Raw genomic sequence first — 19092 nt, 5'->3', positions numbered from 1 at the left:
AGAAGCTTTGTTATCAAGTGCCTGGCACATATTGTCGGGGTTTTGTGATTGGATAATATTTGACCGAATTATGGCCCTTTGTATATTTTTTTCCTTATACAGAATATATAGAGAACAATTTCTTCTGTGCTCAACTCCTCCTACATTTCTCAACAGATTTTGACCAAACTTTCTTAGAAGCTTTGTTTTCAAGTGCCTGGCACATATTGTCGGGGTTTTGTGATTGGATAATATTTGACCGAATTATGGCCCTTTGTATATTTTTTCCTTATACAGAATATATAGTGAACAATTTCTACAGTGCCCAACTTCTCCTACATTTCTCTCAATGGATTTTGACCAAACTTTCACAGAAGCTTTGTCATCAAGTGCCCTGGCGCTCACTAAATTCCCATGTTTCTTCCAAGACATCATTCAAGTATTTTTTAAAATTGTGAACATACTTTTCTTGATATCGCACAAAACACCACACGCCAATATTGTTGACAAAAGAAAATGACAAGAGACGCAAAAATGCAAAAATTAAGCAAAAATAAAGTACTGTTTACCTTTCTAAAACATTTGGGAAAAAAAAGGTGAATAGACAACATAAAATTTCTCAATCATTTTTGTTTGAGGAATATTAAAAAAGCCATAATTCCTCCTAAAAGTTCAATTAAAAACAAATGCCCCTTCATGACAAAGCTTCTGTGAAATATTTTGCTGAAAACCTGGTTGCATCGCATTGCGATGTTCCTTGTTGTAATTTTTCTTTTTACAGTTGGGAAGAAAATGCGGGAACGTAACTTAAGTGGAGGAAAAGAGGGTAAGGCAAGATCTGCGAGTACAACCTCTGATCTCGGTACCATGACATCCTCTGGTGGTCTCAGTGTTACAGGATGTCTCACAGATTTCTCACTCTACATTTTTCACCCCTATGGTGGTGGTCAAAGAAAAATGGGCATTCAAACATCACCTAGAATCTTAGGTAAGAATAAGCTTGAACACTACATGTTTGATTTGGAAAAATTATTTATTATGCAAACATGTCTTTTACACTACTTGATTTACCATGTATTTATTTAAATTTAATATATTTCTGATGATTCAAAGATAAGTGTTTTTTTCATGTGGTTTTAAAAAATTCAGTTGCAAACAAATGAGTGCTTTTAAAATTTTGATCACATAGGTGACTATGCCAATATTGTAAATCTCATAGGTGCTGCTGTGCCAATATTTTAAATTACGTAGGAATCTCTGGAAAAATTATCTTTTTCACCAAAAAAGTGTTAATTATGCCCCCCTTCGAAGAAGAGGGGGTATATTGTTTTGCTAATGTCGGTCTGTCTGTCTGTCTGTCTGTCTGTCTGTCGGTCCGTCCGTCGGTCTGTCCGTCGGTAGACCACATGGTTTCCGCTGATTATCTTGAAAAGTATTTATCACAAAGTCTTCATATTTCACATAGTGATTGGTCATCACTAGTAGATGACCCCTATTGATTTTGGGGTCACTAGGTCAAAGGTCAAGGTCACAAGAACCTTAAATGTCAAAATGGTTTCCGCTGATTATCTTGAAAAGTATGTATCACAAAGTCTTCATATTTCACACAGTGATTGGTCATCACTAGTAGATGACCCCTATTGATTTTGGGGTCACTAGGTCAAAGGTCAAGGTCACAGGGGCCTTAAATGTCAAAATGGTTTCCGCTGATTATCTTGAAAAGTATGTATCACAAAGTCTTTATATTTCACATAGTGATTGGTCATCACTAGTAGATGACCCCTATTGATTTTGGGGTCACTAGGTCAAAGGTCAAGGTCACAAGGGCCTTAAATGTCAAAATGGTTTCTGCTGATTATCTTGAAAGTATGTATCACAAAGTCTTCATATTTCACATAGTGATTGGTCATCACTAGTAGATGACCCCTATTGATTTTGGGGTCACTAGGTCAAAGGTCAAGGTCACAGGGACCATAAAATGTCAAAATGGTATCCGCTGATTATCTTGAAAAGTATGTATCACAAAGTCTTCATATTTCACATAATGATTGGTCATAACTAGTAGATGACCACTATTGATTTTGGGGTCACTAGGTCAAAGGTCAAGGTCACAGGGGCCTTAAATGTCAAAAGGGTTTCCGCTGATTATCTTGAAAAGTATTCATCACAAAGTCTTCATATTTCACCTAGTTATTGGTCATAAGAAGTAGATGATCTCTATTGATTTAGGTCAAAGGTCAATGTCACATGGGCCTTAAATGTCAAAATGGTTTCCGTTGATTTTTCCATAATTGAACACTTCCATGTACCCATTTTTGGCAAGTTTATGTAATAAAATGATCAATTATGTGAGTCAATGGCTAGAAAGGGGGGTATATGTGTCGTTCGTCATTCTTGTTCTAAATTGTATTAAGCTATTAGTAAAATGAGTGATAAATATTTTACAGGTAGTATAGAAGAACAAACTATATTGGGAGATATTAATAGGAAAGATTCTCTCAGTCTAAATCTTGAATATGTGAATCTAAACATATCTAGGACTAGGAAACTTGAAGTTAGAATGGACACGTCTTCTGAGAAATTCAACATCGTCAGATTCTCAAGTAAGTACCAGATTGACAGAATATTATTCTGCATGAACTACTGTTCTTCTTTTTATAGCCAGACTATGTGGTAATATATAAAGGATTGATATATAAATTTTTATTTTTGTACCATGAATGCTTGTTGATGACCATTACCAGCATATGTAAGCTGGAGTACATACATTGTAACTTTCTCAACATTTTTTCTTATTGCCTTGTCGCTTTTTATGAGTCCACAAGCATTAAATTACCTGTTTTTATTCCACTGGCAAGAATTAAGGAAGTCCAATTGGCTGACTTGCAGACAGCTCTTGTTTATCGTCATGAAATAAGAACTTAACATTAAGGTTTAGATTATATTTAGGCAGTTCAGGCAATTTTCAAATAGTTACAAATCTGTTAATATTTCAGTTTTTTTGTTCTTTAGAGGCTCCCACGTGAATTATTTTTTCATCTGTTTGATCATAGATGATTGTTATACTGCATGCCTGAATGTTGTTGTATTGAACAATTTCTAACTTCTTGCCCCACACTGCTATAGTTTTGAGCCGCCCAAGTGTCATTGGATTTTACATGTGAGAAAGCTATCCAGTTGGCTAACCGGACGTTGGCCGTTCTACACAGGTGCCTGTTTGTAAACTAAATAACATACCTGAGGTTTTCCTCCACCAGTAAAGCTGGAAAGTTTCCATATGACCTATATATTGTGTTGGTGCGACATAGAACCCAAGCAAAAAACAAGAACTGAATAATTATCCCTATTTCTCGTATTAGGGTTTCTTGTGTTATAGAAAGGGGCATGCTAAAACTGATGGAATCAATGCTTAGGAATCTGAAAACATACTTTGAAGCACTGATTTACCTATATCATAAAGCTCAGTTTGAAATGAAACAAAAATAGATTTGGAACATTTTTTCTTCAATAACAGTAAATCTAGAAAAAATGTTTCATAATTTCTACTTTGATATTAATCATACTATAGTTCAGTTTATTTGAATCATAAAACACAAATATTTCCAATGATAATGAATTTAAAACACTCAATTAAGAGCCGCTGTAATGATTTGAATATATATGTAGAAAAAAATCATCAAATATCAACCAGCTTCTGCAACCAATCAAATTCCCAGATAATACGAAAAAGTTCCTAGTTCATGCAAAGATTGCAGGTCAGTATTTACAAATAAAAAAATGTACCTACTGTTTATGGCTATGAAGTTTTCTTTGTTTATTATGGCCGAATGAGATACTTCTCTGTGTACTGGGCAGGAACCAGTTTCCGGACAGAATTCGAGTCTTTTTAATTGTCTATTTTTTAATAATAAAGATGCATTAGTAAAACTAACATACCAAAAACCTGAGCTCTAACTACGTCCAATAACACAATTAATACTGCCTGGTGACGTAAGCAATGTACAAACTGAAGGGTTAAATTAGGTCATCAAAAGTGTAAATTGTTCACTCTTGCAGAACCAGTTTCCGGACATATATTAAGCTGCTATTTATATATGTTTTAACTGATAATTACTCTAATATAACAACAAATTTATTCGCACATATAAGCTTTCTTATATATTTAAGCTGATTTACTGAAAAATGTTTATGATAGGAAAAATAAATAAAAAAAATAACGATCACGTGATGGGTCTCGAAATGACTGAAAAGTGAAACAGATATTTTTGTGTGTACAGCAGCAACGAAGTGCGAAAGTGGAGTAAACCTAGCTAAACACCGTTTCCCGATACGTTACAGATTTAGCTCTGGGGGTACACCCAATGAACTTCAAATGAAGTACATTGTGCATTAATTGCAACCCCAAATTATATCCCGAAATTAACAAAATATTGCGCATGCGCAGAACAAATTACATGCCCCAAAGGGATATAAGGCTGTTTTTAAAACACAGGTAAGATATCCTCACGAAATTTTAATGATGTATCAACTTGGAAGGAAGTTTACTTTCTCAAACAATCAAACCAAGCATCTTCATGACATATAATACCGATCGTCATCAATAAAGCCAAAATTAAGCTGTTATAATACTTGTCCGGAAACTGGTATTGTCCGGAAACTGGTTCCTGCCCAGTATAGTGCAAAAATTCTATGAACAAAATTAATGTTATGTTAAGTTCATCCATGGCAGTTTAGTCCATAGGCCCATGATAATACGAGAAACAGGGATACATATTGAAATTTAAAAGAAAGACCACCATTTCTAATGTTAACATGTAGTTTCATTGTACTTTGTAGCTGTATGTGATATAGGGACAGCTGCCTTTAAATATGACATGAGAAGACTTTCAGAAATTCTGTCTTTCCCGAAAGCCTGGTATAGACGTAACTTAGCACGCAGACTATTCCTAGGTGATGAAAGCTGGTTTATGGAAGACGAAGGTATTTCAGTTAGAAACATTTTTCGCCTTTGTTATTTTATTATTTTCTGAGTTGTTGTTGTTGTTGTCATTGTTGTAAAAATGTTGTAAATACTGAGTTTTATTTTTCTTGTTGATTGCAACATAGGCGTGCTTACTTAATGGTAAGAGGCTATAAAACTAATACAGAAGGTAAAGGGTTCTATTTGGGCATTCATTTGCACCTGAAAGAATTTACCAATGTGCAACAGAGGTCTTCCTGTCATTAGTAGGGCTAGAAAGTTGGCACATGACCTGTACGATTTGGATGACTTAAAAGTTAAGGAAAATAAGAAGACAGTGATTGTATTGTCCTAATTTTCTCATTACATGTACAAGGATTGCCGTCAATGTTGAGTAGTTACTTAGTTCTTGTGCAGAATTAGAATACTTTAAAAAATTTAACGTTTTAATGACATGCTTTTGTAACTCATAGTCTTCTTATTCCAGAAGTTAAAATTTAAGGTACATATACCAAAAGTAAAGTGGATTTAAGAAAATGAATTGATTGCATAATAAATATATATACATTTTTGTATATCTGTGTGTTGAAATTTGTCAGGGAAAAAGCGACGGCATTTGAAAAGAGGTAAAGGTGTATATACATGTATATTCCAGAAAAACAGTTACAAAAGCTTAACCTAACTTTTACTTAATTACCAGACTATACTTTGCTTTCAGATTCACACTGGTATAAACTCGAATAAATACATAGGATATTAATAAATGGGGATACAGTGAATTACAGTAAATAATATTCTTTACTTTGCCAGTTTTATGTAATTGACATGTCCTGCTTAGAAATTGGAATGGTCCATATTTGATGTTTTTTTATTTACATTTACAGATATTATCCCAACTGTTTCTGAAGTTATTTTGCAAATTTAGAATCTACTTTCAATTCAACTTTATGCATCATTGATTGAAGGGATTTGTGAAGTGTTTCCCAAGTTATTTTACAAATTATACCTTCTTTGAATTTGAAATAGTGCACCATTTATTGTGGAGATTTTAGATTAAAATGCTAACACTTAACCTGCTTGAACTCAAAATGCCTAGTACAGGGCCAGACCGACCTGCACATATCCCTAGTACAGGGCCAGGCCGACCTGCACATATCCCTAGTATAGGGCCAGGCTGGCATGCACATATCCCTAGTATGGGACCAGGCTGGCCTGCACATATCCCTAGTACAGAGCTAGGCTGGCCTGCACATATCCCTAATACAGGTCCAGACTTGCCTGCACATATCCCTAGTACAGGGCCAGGCCGACCTGCACATATCCCTAGTACAGGGCCAGGCTAGCCTGTACACCAGTGCAGTGTGACAACAATGCTCTATCCTGTTGGTAGCTCAGGTCTGTATGTTTTATCCTTTAAAAGTTAGAATTGACTGTTCTAAATTAAAAGCAGGACATATCCATTATAAATACTCGGCAGGTCTGTGGCTAATTTGAGCAAACAACAGTATAAGAGTCAGGTGGGACTGTACAGATACACTATACTGGGGGCATCGCTCTTCATTTATCCTAGACAATGTATTCAACCTTGATGCCAAACCTACATTTACATGTACCTATAAATTGACCTTTGAATAACCAATTTAATTTGCTTTTGACACCTGATTATATAGATGCATTTATTTTACCATAAATGCATACCTCTATCCTCAATTCATAGTACTAATACTTTGCCTCAATAAAAATGCATAACTGAATTTATAAACAAATTTGAAGGAAGTGTTAGTTGATAGGGAAAGAGGATATGAAAATAACAGGATTCACAATAGTGTTCTGCATTCAAAGTTTTTCATTTACTGTTTTCATTTACATGGTACAAAGTTTCATGTCTTTAATATGCTATCATAATGAGATAGCCTCATGTTTGTATAGCCTCGATTTGTTTTATTAGCCTCATGTTTATAAGCCTCAGTGTTTAGAATGTTGGCATGACATTGTTGTAATTGTTGTTTTCTCTAGTTTCTTTTGTTAGTGTATTTGTGTTATTTTTTCAGTTATGTTGTTTTCAGATAGTTCAAGCTTGTCGTCTACCTCCTCATTTCCGGGGCGCATGGAGTCACTCCTCAGCCCCCAATTTACAAGAATACCCTGCACTTCCTCCCCCACCCTGCATGCACACTCATTAAGTGACCTTGAACTTATTCAAGGTCATCAGCGCAGTGGTTCATCCGGAGATAAAAACACTACTCAGATAAGTGCAGAGTTGAAAAGAGAACTAGCTCATAGGATATCCGAGAAAAGAGGTGTGTTTGTATATAAATTTATTTTTATCATCTATATTGCTTGACTAATGTTAAGGTGTCTTTCTAAGTTAGTTTACTTTTTCTCCTCTATATTTGTGTAGTGGACTTGCTCTGCATTGAATTAAATACTATTTGTTGTTAATTTAAGAGGTTTTCATTTTGTATTGAACATAAAAACCGTATGGTTTTAATTTTGATGGAGCTAATTAGAAATAAAGATTTAATTTTAATAATTTGTTAATTTTACATTAAGTAATCAATACTGTAATTTAGGAAGCAAGGTGCATTGTCTAGTTAGACTGTACAAACACAATGTTTTACTGAAAACTGTCACCTGGGCCTTTTGCTGTTTGAACTATTTTTTATAACTTCCTAAAACTTCACAATTGTTATGTGTTATGAAAATACGTTATATAACAAAATAATAATAAAAACAGCTTGTTTGGCATTTTATTTTAATATTTTATAAATTTTTACAAACTAATGTTAGTTATAGTTAGATTGTAAGTTTTTAAATGTTAACTTACTGTAAACCTAGTTTTCTTTGTGCTGTTTTTCTTTTTTTTTGCACTGAAATAGAATGCATGCTAAATACTCTTCATCCTATTGTATCCATATATTGCCTATGTTATACCACCCATGTAGTAACATATATCATTCTCTGTATTAATGGAATACTGACATTAGTCATTGCAATATTTCAATTCCCACTTACTGTTTATCTCTCATAAGGAAAATTTACTTTCTTCCTATTTTTGAAAAAAAAAAATATTTTAGTATGTGCATTAATATCAAATATGTTACATTTCTGAGTACTATTTTTTGATATTTCACATGCTTATATAGTTATTTTTAATTCTCTGTGGTGTAAAAATCCATAAAGGTGTCCTTGATTGTATTGAAAGTCAGTAATAGCTCTTTGAATTTTAATCAGTATCAACAATATTTAATTCTTGGAAAAGTGTTGCTTTTATTATACCGCCAACAAAAGAAGTTTGTGGGGGTTTACTAGAGTCAGCTGGTGGTCGGTCAGTTGATTGGTCAGTCTGTCTGTTGCAGATTTCATGTCCAGGACATAACTCAAAATGTACAAGAGATATCAACTTCAAATTTTGTTGGAAGATAGATCTCATTGAGTAGAAGTGCAGTGCAAAAGAATTGTAACTCTGCCTTGCATAATTTTGGCCTTTGTTCATTTTTACACTTTGAACTTTGTCCAGGACATAACTTGAGATCTATAAAAGTTATCAACCAGAAACTTTGTAGGTAGATAGATCTCACTGAGTGCAGAGCAGATAAACCGTAATCCTCCATACCCTAATTCTGGAGGTGTTGGCCTTTGTTCATTTTTACACTTTGAACTTTGTCCAGGACATAACTTGAGAACTATAAAAGGTTTCAACAGTAGGTAGATAGATCTTACTAAGTAGAAGTGCAGAAATATCAGGGAGAAAGAACGTATTGCCCTTAAAAGAAGTCATGAAACTTCAAATCCAAACTTTACTTTTTCTTATTGGTGTTGGACAAATAATTCAAAAACAATTTAAAAAATCTACAAACAAATGCATTCTCCCTATGTGCAACATTATTAACTAAAAAGCATGTTTTCTGAGCTAACATAATGCATACTACATTACTAAATACAAAACTTAATTTCATTCTTTAACAACAGCCATATTTCGAGTTAGTGAATTTTGTAATAAAGTATTTGTTATTTGTATTTTTTCCCCATCTCACCTGAGCCGTAGCTCAAGTGAGCGAGCTAATAGCATGATACATGTAATTAGTTCATTGCCTACTGTCAGCAGTTAACACTCAAAAGGTTACAGTTTATATTGGATCTTCCTCTTAACACTATAGAGGTAAAGAGAAATTTTGTTAACAGCATAATTGTCACAATTTTGAGCTTATCATCAATCACCAATTTTTATGAGTGAGACTAAAAAAAGGATTGGAGCACCACACTAAATACCGTATTCCAATACATACCAGACAAGATGCGTGAATTATTAAGTGCTAAAATCTCGCCTTTTCACCTTACGGAATGAACTTTAAAACGTCTAAATCATCTTTTCACACTGATTTATATTCTATAAGGAATGAAATATGTGATAATTGGCTAAAAAAAAATATTTGTCTATCTTGTGATCATGATTTCTGCAAGCTGCTCCAATCCTGTATTGAGTTAAATCCAATTTTTATTAGACTCTTTATATTACTGATATCTCAGATGAGTTTCAATGTAACTTAGGTCAAAAACAAGGTCACTTGGTCAAATCAAAGAAAAACCCTGTATCAGTTTTGGTAAGAATGAATATATGTTTAATTAAATTCCAGCATTTAGACTCAGGTGAGTAAATATGAGCTTTCATGGCCTCTAGAATTTCTTCCTTTTAAGATGGTCTCGGTTCCAATCTCAAGTTATTTTTCATTTTTTGTCAACAAACTTTTTCATCTGCAGAAATCCATAGAAGAAAGTAAAATGATTCTTTATTCTAAAATTATGAAAAGTGACAAAATGATTTTACAATAATAAATAAGAAAAAAATATATAAAAACCATCAATAAACTAGTATGTATGTACTACTTTTATGGAAGTAAAAAAATTAGGTCATTTTTAGCTCAGCTGTCACAAAGTGACAGGGTGAGCTTTTGTGATCGCTTTTCGTCCGGCGTCCGTAAATTTTTACTTTAAATGACATCTCCTCATAAACCAATAGGCCAATTTCATCCAAACTTCACAGGAATGTTCCTTTGGTGGTCACCTTTAAAAAAATTGTTCAAAGAATTTAATTCCATGCAGAACTCTGGTTGCCATGGCAACCAAAAGAAAAACTTTAAATATCTTCTTTTAAAAAACCCTAAGAGCTAGAGCTTAGATATTTGACATGAAACATCTTCTAGTGAGTGTCTACCAAGTTTGTTCAAATAAAAGCCCTGGGGTCAAAATTGGCCCCGCCCCAGGGGGTCATTGATTTTCCCTATATGGATATAGTAAAAACTTAAAAAATCTTCTTTTAAAGAACCCAAAGAGCTAGAGCTAAGATATTTAGCATGAAACATCTTCTAATGAGTGTCTACCAAGTTTGTTCAAATAAAAGCCCTGGGTTCAAAATTGGCCCCGCCCCAGGGGGGTCATTGATTTTCCCTATATGGATATGGTAAAAACTTAAAAAATCTGCTTTTAAAGAACTCAAAGAGCTAGAGCTAAGATATTAAGTATGAAACATCTTCTGGTAAGTGTCTACAAAGTTTGTTCAAATAGAATCCCTGAGGTCAAAACTGGCCATGCCCCAGGGGTGTCATTGTTTTTAACTATATGTGTATAGTAAAAACTTAAAAAATCTTCTCTTAAAAAAACCCAATGAGCTAGAGCTTAAATGTTTTGCATGAAAACATCTTCTTATGGGTGTCTACAAAGTTTGTTCAAATAAAAGCCCTTTGGTAAAAATTGGCCCTGTGCCGGGGGGGGGGGGGGATGGGTGGGTTGGGGACAGAGGTCATTGTTTTACATTATATGTGTGTAGTAAAAACTTAACATCAAGAAACATCTTCTAATGGGTGTCTTCCAAGTTTGTTCAAATAAAAGCCCAGGGGTTTAAACTGGCCCTGCTCCAGGGGCCTATATACAGGTGAGCGACCTCAGGGCCATCATGGCCCTCTTGTTTAACAAAATCTTAAAAATCTTCTTGGCAAAATCCACAAGGTGTGGAGCTTTGATATTTGGTATGTAAGATGATTTAGTGGTCCTTTGCAAAGATTGTTCAAATTATGCCCCAAGGATGAAAAGGGGCCCTGCAAGGGGGCTTATCGATTTAAAAGGAAAAAATTATAAAAAAAACATCTTGTCAAAAAAATAAGGCCTACAGCTTTGATATTTGGTATGTTACATCATCTAGTGGTTCTCTACAAAGATTGTTCAAATAGGATGAAAAGGGGCCCGCCAGGGTGCTTATCCATTTTTAGCTCACCTGTCAGTCTGCCATCCGTCCATCCAGAACTCTGGTTGCCATGGCAACCAAAAGATTTTTTTATAAAAATATTTAAAGACCTTCTTGTCAAAAACAACAAGGTGTAGAGCTTTGATATTTGGTATGTAGCATCATCAAGTAGTCCTCAACAAAGATTATTCAAATTATGCCCCTTGGGTCAAAAGGGGCCTCATCAGTTTTACGTAGAGTTATATATCTTAAATCTAAAAGAATTGTCTTATCAAATACCACAAGGCCTGGAGCTTTGATATTTGATACATAACATCATATAGTAATCCTCTACAAAAACAAATTATGCCTAGAGTTATATAATTATTTAAAAAAAATCTTCTTGTCAAAAACCACAAGGCTTAGAGCTTTGATATTTGGTATGTAACATCATTTAGTGGTCTTCTACAAAGTTTGTTTGAAAATTTTTTAATTATCCAATTTATCTTTATGTTAAACTGATGAGCCCCTATATGGGGCCCCTTTTAACCCTAGGGGCATAATTTGAACAATCTTTTTAAAGGTCCTCTGCAAAGATTGTTGAAATTTTGCTCCTAGCCTGTTTGTCTTCAGTGCAGCGACCCAGGACCCAAGGGCCCTCTTGTTTAAATTTTTTTTGCAAAATGAAATTTATTGTTGATTTTCTCATAAAAAAGTCATGACATGAAAGTTAAATTCTTGCAGGAATTGATATAAATCAAGAATGTCGGCTAACTAATAAATTATGTTGTTTTTTTTTGCTAGGAATGTCAGCCCCTCAGTCTCCCATTGATGCATACCACAGTCCCGACTTTCACCACACAACACCAGGTGCAACACCAAGTAGCTCCCAGACCAGGATGAAAAACCAGGCCATGACGAATCGTCGTAATAGCCAACAACAGAACATAACACCCCAGATATCCAGGATGGCGAGTGAACGAAAGAGTGCAGGGTGGCAGACGCTCGTTATGTATGCCGTCAACCTGAAACAACTGGATGTGAATGTGAACATGAGTAATGTGATGGGAAATACTGTGTATGTTTTTATTTTAATATTTTATGCAAATTTTTAAAACCATAACAAATTTTTAACAGAAGTATGGATACTGAAGGGGACATTAGAAAAAGTCTCCGAGTCTGCATGTGCCTGCATCTGTCCTAATTTTGTCTGAGCATATCTCCAAAAGTACTAGAGCGATTCTGGTAGTAACTCTCCAGGAACGATGGTTAGGAAACTACCCGCCTATATGACTGAAATACTGTTGGGAAAAGGCGTAAAATGAAACAAAGAAACAAGAGCGATTCTCTTCAAACTTCATACATTGACAGAGCACATTGGGGTGAAGTGCAATATGGAAGTAAATAAAGCAAACTTGCCTACTTTTAAAGTTATTTCCGTTTATCAGATTTACATAAAAAATAGCTCAAAAAGTACTTCAGTGATTTTCTTCAATTGTACAAGAGGTGTTCAATTTATTATTAAACAGTTTTAAAACCTGCCTGATTATTTACTCACATGTGTTTTACTGCAACAGATGCTTAATCAAGGATCCATTGCTTAATTCAGCTTTCTAAAGTTTGGTTTATGCATGAATGCTCAAGTTTGCTCATTCGCTATTGGATTCATTGTACTGCAAAATTGATTCACACAAAATGTCCAACAATTCTTTTTTTACAACCACAATCATGACAATGAAAGATGTGAATTTAAAAGCCCTAAACATTTTAACAATGACTGTTATATTACCGGTGACTGAATTGTTTTCTCAGAGTTTGGTTTATTAAAACCATATCTCAGGGAAAGTATATTACAAATGTTAAAAGACTTGCACCTTGACATGCAATTAAACTTAATAAGTTTTATATTTTAACGTTTAGCATAAAAGCACCTTCTTTCTTAAAGTTTTGTTGTTTGTTTGTTTCAGAATGTGTAAAAAAAATAAATTCAATGCGAATATTTCAGATGGAATACCAAAGATATTCAGAGTCAAGGGAGATTATCTATAGATAGTACAGGACACAAAGATCTCAGTATCTCAGCTGGTCTCGGAGGGTCGCACCTTGACAGCAGAGGTGGTGTAATAGGTGGTAACGTGGATCTACAAGGCATCTCCACTTACTGTGAGTATTCCTGATTTTAGCTCTACATTGCCTCAACATAGAAACCTGTACTTGGGACAACTATAACAATTGTTGAGACAAAAAAAATTATTCTGTGAAGAAGAAAAAAAATTCTATAAAAAACTTTTTATATACTAGTATGTATGTTGTGTTTATTAGGTTTAGAGGAAAGCATGTTGATAAAAGATAAAAGTGAATTCCGTTATTCTTGTTTAATTTCATACAGTTGAATGTAATGAAGACCCAAAGCTGGATAAAGATCCATTACATGAAGCAGGTGTTTCCATGTATGCTATTGAAGGTAGAGTTGATTATATGGGATCAAGCGTCTTGATGACACGGCTCAGTAACATGAGTCTGAGTGTCAGAGATGAATGGAAAATTGATAAAACACAGGAAAAGACGGATGCCCCACTTGCGACAACGAGGTAACAAAGTAATTTATTATGCCCCCCTTCAAAGAAGGGGGGGTATATTGCTTTGCATTTGTCTGTCGGTCTGTCGGTCCGTAGACCAAATGGTTTCCGAGTGATAACTAAATAACACTTAGGCCTAGGAACTTCAAACTTGGTATGATGATTGTTCATGACAAGCAGATGACCCCTATTGATTTTGGGGTCAAGGGGTCAAAGGTCAAGGTCACATTGACCTTGTAGATAAAAACGATTTCCAAGTGATAACTAAAGAATGCTTAGGCCTAGGAACTTCAAACTTGTTATGATGATTGTTCATGACCAGCAGATGACCTCTATTGATTTGGGGTCAAAGGTCAAGGTCACATTGACCTTGTAGGTAAAAATGGTTTCCGATCAACTAAAGAACTCTTGGGCCTAGGAACTTCAAACTTGGTTTGATGATTGTTCATGACCAGCAGATGACCCCTATAGATTTTGGGGTCAAGGGGTCACAGATCGAGGCCACATTTACCTTGTAGGTAAAAACAGTTTCTGATCAATAACTTAAAAAAGCTTAGGCCTAGGAACTTCAAAATTGGTTTGATGGTTGTTCATGACCAGCAGATGACCCCTATTGATTTTGGGGTGAAGGGGTCAAAGGTCAAGGTCACATTAACCTTGTAGTTAAGAATGGTTTCCGATCAATAATGAAAGAACGCTTAGGCCTAGGAACTTCAAACTTGGTATGATGATTGTTCATGACCAGATGATGACCCCTTATGACTTAGGGATCAGAGGTCAAGATGACATTGACCTTATAGGTAACAACGCTTTCTGATCAATAACCCAACTCAAGGGCCCTTTACCTTCAAACTTCACAGGTGCATTTGTAATGGCCAGTAGATAACCCTATTGATTTAAGAGTCAAAGGTCAATGTCATATTGACATTGTATGTAAAGACTGTTTCTAACCAATAGCTCAACAATTCAAGTTGCCTTGGTTTATATTTTTTATCAAACCAAAAAGCCTTTTGGTATACACATTTCAAGGTCTTATGTTATATAACAACTTGGCTGTCATTAATGAGGCAAGCCGCATACATGATTCATAACATTTATGCATATATTATTTGGTAAGATTTGAAATAACTTTATCATAAAATTGCTGCACACAACATTTGCAGTCACAAGTACCTAGTGCTAGTCATAACAAGTAATTAACCCTTATTGATTTTTTGGTCACTAGGTCAAAAGTCAGTCATAACAACCTGATCACATGACTAATTGGCTGCCAATAGGGGGCATACATGTTTTACAAACATATCTTGTTATTAGTTATTAACTATGATTTATGACAGGTTATATGCCCCATTATAAAGTAACAAACATTCAGTTTTACAGTTATGCTTAGAAATCTTTATGCTGTAAAGTGCTTAACACAAAGCTTAGCTAAAGAAAGATCAATGAGTTAACCTAGGCACCCACTCCTGTTTAGCTGGGGCACTGAAAAACAACTCAACACGAGAAAATGAAAGAAAATATTGATAGTTAAATGTGTTTAGAAGAATACATTGTGACTTTTGTAATTTGGGACTTCTAAACTCCGGAAACTTTTGAAATCTGAACAATTTTAGGGTCCCGAAATTTCTCCTTTTCCTTTCTATGTAATTAATAACTCTTAATTAAGGAAGTTCTTAATTCTGAATTCAGAATGATTTTCTGATGAAGTTTATGATATATCAATTGAAATTTACTTCCAGAATCCGGAAATTTAAAAAAGGTGTGAAAGATTATCATGTCTCCCAAAAATGTTGGGAAATATTGTTTTTGCTCTTTAGCTATCCATCCATCCTTCTTTGCGTTAGTCCACATTAAGCTTGTCCAGCTTTTATAGGTCAAACTGTGGTTGGCATTTTGAAGAAACTTAACAGGATAGAACAGTACCAGCCCTAGTTGTACCAACCCTAGTTGTGCGTATCATGGGCATATTTTGCTTTGCTGCACAAAATTGTTGACAAAGCTAAAAATAGAAAAATCTTGTCCGACTGTATCAGGTCAAACTGCTGGCGGATTTTGATGACACTTCACAGCATTGATCAGTAGGACACCTTAGTTGTGCATATTGCTTGCATCATCTCTTATAATAGCTGCGTTGTCATTATGCAAAAAACTTTAATGTAGCTTATTATTCAAAGACTGAAACTAGGAAGTAACTTGCTTGTTATCCTTTCGGCGGATGATATAGAAATAGTCTCCGTCCGTCCGTCCGTCCGACCTTCCGTACGTCCGTCCGACCTTCCGTACGTCCGTCCGTCCTTCCGTCCGACATTTTTGTCCGGAGCATATCTCTAAAAGTATTTGAGTTATCAACTTGAAACTTCATAGGTGGATAGACCTCATTGAGGAGGAGTGCAGTGCACAAGAATGATAACTCTACCTTGTAGATTTTTGAGTTATTGCCCTTTGTTATTTTTCAAAATTGATTTTTGTCCAGAGCATAACTCCAAAAGCCTATGAGATATTAACATGAAACTTCATAGGTGCATAGATCTCACTCAGGAGGTGTCCAGTGCACATGAATGATAACTCTACCTTTCATAATTTTTGAGTTAATGCCCTTTGTTATTTTTCAAAATTGATTTTTCACCTGAGTGGAGCATAACTCAAAAAGTGTTTGAGATATCAACATGAAATGTCATAGGTGGATAGATCTTATTGAGGAGGAATGTTGTGCGCAAGAATGATAACTCTTCCCTATACAATTTTTGAGTTATTGCCTTTTGTTTTTGTGCCCCCACGTTAGTGGCGGGCATTTAGATTTACCCTTGTCCGTCCGTCCGTCCGAGCAAACATTTGATATTTATGAGCTTCATTCCGTAGTTAAATAAAGAACAAAAGCTCATAAAATTCAAATTAAGAGCTATTTTTTTGATTTTATGAGCTGATTTTGCTTATGGACTTTGGTCCAGGTGAAGTTTATGAGCTGATTTACCTCTTAAATATCAAAAGTTGGTCTGTCCTTCCGTCCGTCCGTTCACTTTTGTGTCGCATGTAACTCAAAAAGTATTTGACCTAGAGTCATGAAAGTTTACAGGAATGTTGATCAGCATGTGTAGTTGTGCACCTGGGTATTTTCATCTGGATATTTTTAGTATTTTCAGAGTTATTGCCCTTGACTTAGTAAAATTTTGCAATTTTCAACTTGTGTCGCATGTAACTCAAAAAGTTTTTGACCTAGAGTCATGAAACTTTACAGGAATGTTGATCAGCATGTGTAGTTGTGCACCTGGGTATTTTCGTCTGGATATTTTAAGTATTTTCAGAGTGATTGCCCTTGACTTAGTAAAATTTTGCAATTTTCAGCCTTGTGTCGCATGTAACTCAAAAAATATTTGACCTAGAGTCATGAAACTTTACAGGAATGTTGATCAGCATGTGTAGTTGTGCACATGGGTATTTTCGTCTGGATATTTTTAGTATTTTCAGAGTTATTGCCCTTGACTTAGTAAAATTTTGCAATTTTCAACTTGTGTCGCACATAACTCGAAAAGAATTTTACCTAGAGTCATGAAACTTTACAGGAATGTTGATCAGAATATGTAGTTGTGCACCTGGGTATTTTCATGTGGATATTTTTGGTGTTTTCAGAGTTATTGCCCTTGACTTAGTAAAATTTGGCAATTTTCAACATGTGTCGCACGTAACTCAAAAAGTTTTTTACTTAGAGTCATGTAACTTTACAGAAATATTGATCAGCATGTGCAGTTGTGCACCAGATATTTACGTCTGGATTTATTTACTATTTTTAGAGTTATTGCCCTTCACTTAGAAAATTTTTGCAATTTTCAACTTGGATTTGACATAGTCATTAAACCTTATGGGCAGGTTGCTCAGCATATTTTAGATTTGCACCTGGGGTTTCGCTTGTGGATTTATCAAATATTTGTAGAGTTATTTCCCTTGACTTAGTAAAAAGATTGACAGAACAGTGGCGCGGTGGGGGCACCCGTGTCCTATGGACACATTTCTAGTTTTATGCTATTTTGTCCAGAGCTTATCTCAAAAAGTATTTGAGGTATCAACTTGAAACTTCAAAGGTGGATAGACCTCATTGAGGAGGAGTGCAGTGCACAAGAATGATAACTCTACCCTGCATTATTTTTGAGTTATTGCCCTTTGTTATTTTTCAAAATTAATTTTTGTCCAGAGCATAACTCAAAAGCCTTTGAGATATTAAAATGAAACTTCATAGGTGCATAGATCTCACTCAGGAGGTGTGCACTGCACAAGAATGATAACTCTACCTTTTATAATTTTTGAGTTATTGCCCTTTGTTATTTTTCATACTTAATTTTTCAATTCAATTTTTTTCTCAAAAAGTATTTGAGGTATCAACTTGAAACTTCATAGGTGGATAGATTTTACTGAGGAGGGATGCAGCACACAAGAATGATAACCTACCCTGCATTATTTTTCAGTTATTGCCCTTTGTTATTTTCATTCATCGGTATTCACATAGGTTTCAAATCTGTAATCACTATAGCCATCAGTTTTCATTACCAAAAGACCTCTTAAAATAGAATTATTCTGTTCTACTACATATACATTCTTCCAATGAGCAAACACATTCGGCGGGGGATGGTCATGTTGACATGGCTCTTGTTATGATAGTGTGCAATTGTTAAGACAAGGTGCATAAGTTTTATTTTTGGAGTAATGCCCCTTTGTAAATAGAATTTTTTGTCAAAATTGGTTATTGATAGTAGTTGCCCTTAACAGATTAGTGCTTACACCATATGAGGTGCTCTAGCATTATGACAAGATATCTGTAATGATGTTTCATTGCCTTGCAGGACTGCCTTGTTGTTTGCTCATGGTGATCTGAAGTGGGATAAATTCCATATTTTGATCTCGCGCTCCACAACACCAGATCTTATTAAAATGATATCAAAACTAGATGAGTTTATAATGCAACAGTTCACGAGCAGTAAACGCGCGTTAGGGGCCATCGGGCCGATGTCAGGTAGCGGGAGACTAAAAGCTCATGACAAACATAGATCAGCAGATGAAGAATCTTGTAAGTTTATTTTGTCAATAATTTTGTATATACTTCAGTCGCTTTGAAGGAAAAATACTTAAATATTTCTTTCATACAAGTCTATTGTTTTTATGCCCCCAAAGGAAGGCATATTAAAATCGCACTGTCTGTCTGTCTGTGCCTCCCCACTTCATTCGTGTCCGGACTGTAACTTTGTCATACATTGGGGGATTTTGAAATCATCACAGTTTCTGATTTGCCATACTTAAGCACATAAAAAAATTGTCAGACTGGAACCCAGGCTATATGGTAGCTTTGAAATGAATTGTTGTGTGGA

The 19092-nt window shown here is 35.0% G+C and overlaps 1 protein-coding gene across 1 annotated transcript in view; it reads left to right on the top strand.

The window, feature by feature from the left end:
* The window catches only part of LOC132723413 (bridge-like lipid transfer protein family member 1), a gene marked incomplete at its 3' end in the record, with an annotated part of 110582 nt that extends 91788 nt beyond the window's left edge, over positions 1 to 18794 (top strand). The window contains 8 exon segments of the mRNA XM_060708128.1: positions 761 to 967; positions 2427 to 2582; positions 4816 to 4959; positions 7006 to 7239; positions 11964 to 12237; positions 13165 to 13322; positions 13549 to 13750; positions 18571 to 18794. Coding sequence (XP_060564111.1) covers positions 761 to 967; positions 2427 to 2582; positions 4816 to 4959; positions 7006 to 7239; positions 11964 to 12237; positions 13165 to 13322; positions 13549 to 13750; positions 18571 to 18794 — 1599 coding nt within the window.
* Between the last annotated feature and the right edge of the window lie 298 nt (positions 18795 to 19092).

Source organism: Ruditapes philippinarum, unplaced genomic scaffold, assembly GCF_026571515.1.
Source record: "Ruditapes philippinarum isolate M1 unplaced genomic scaffold, ASM2657151v2 ctg7022_1_1_1_1, whole genome shotgun sequence".
NCBI lineage: Eukaryota > Metazoa > Mollusca > Bivalvia > Venerida > Veneridae > Ruditapes > Ruditapes philippinarum.
This window is presented reverse-complemented; position numbering and strand designations above follow the sequence as displayed.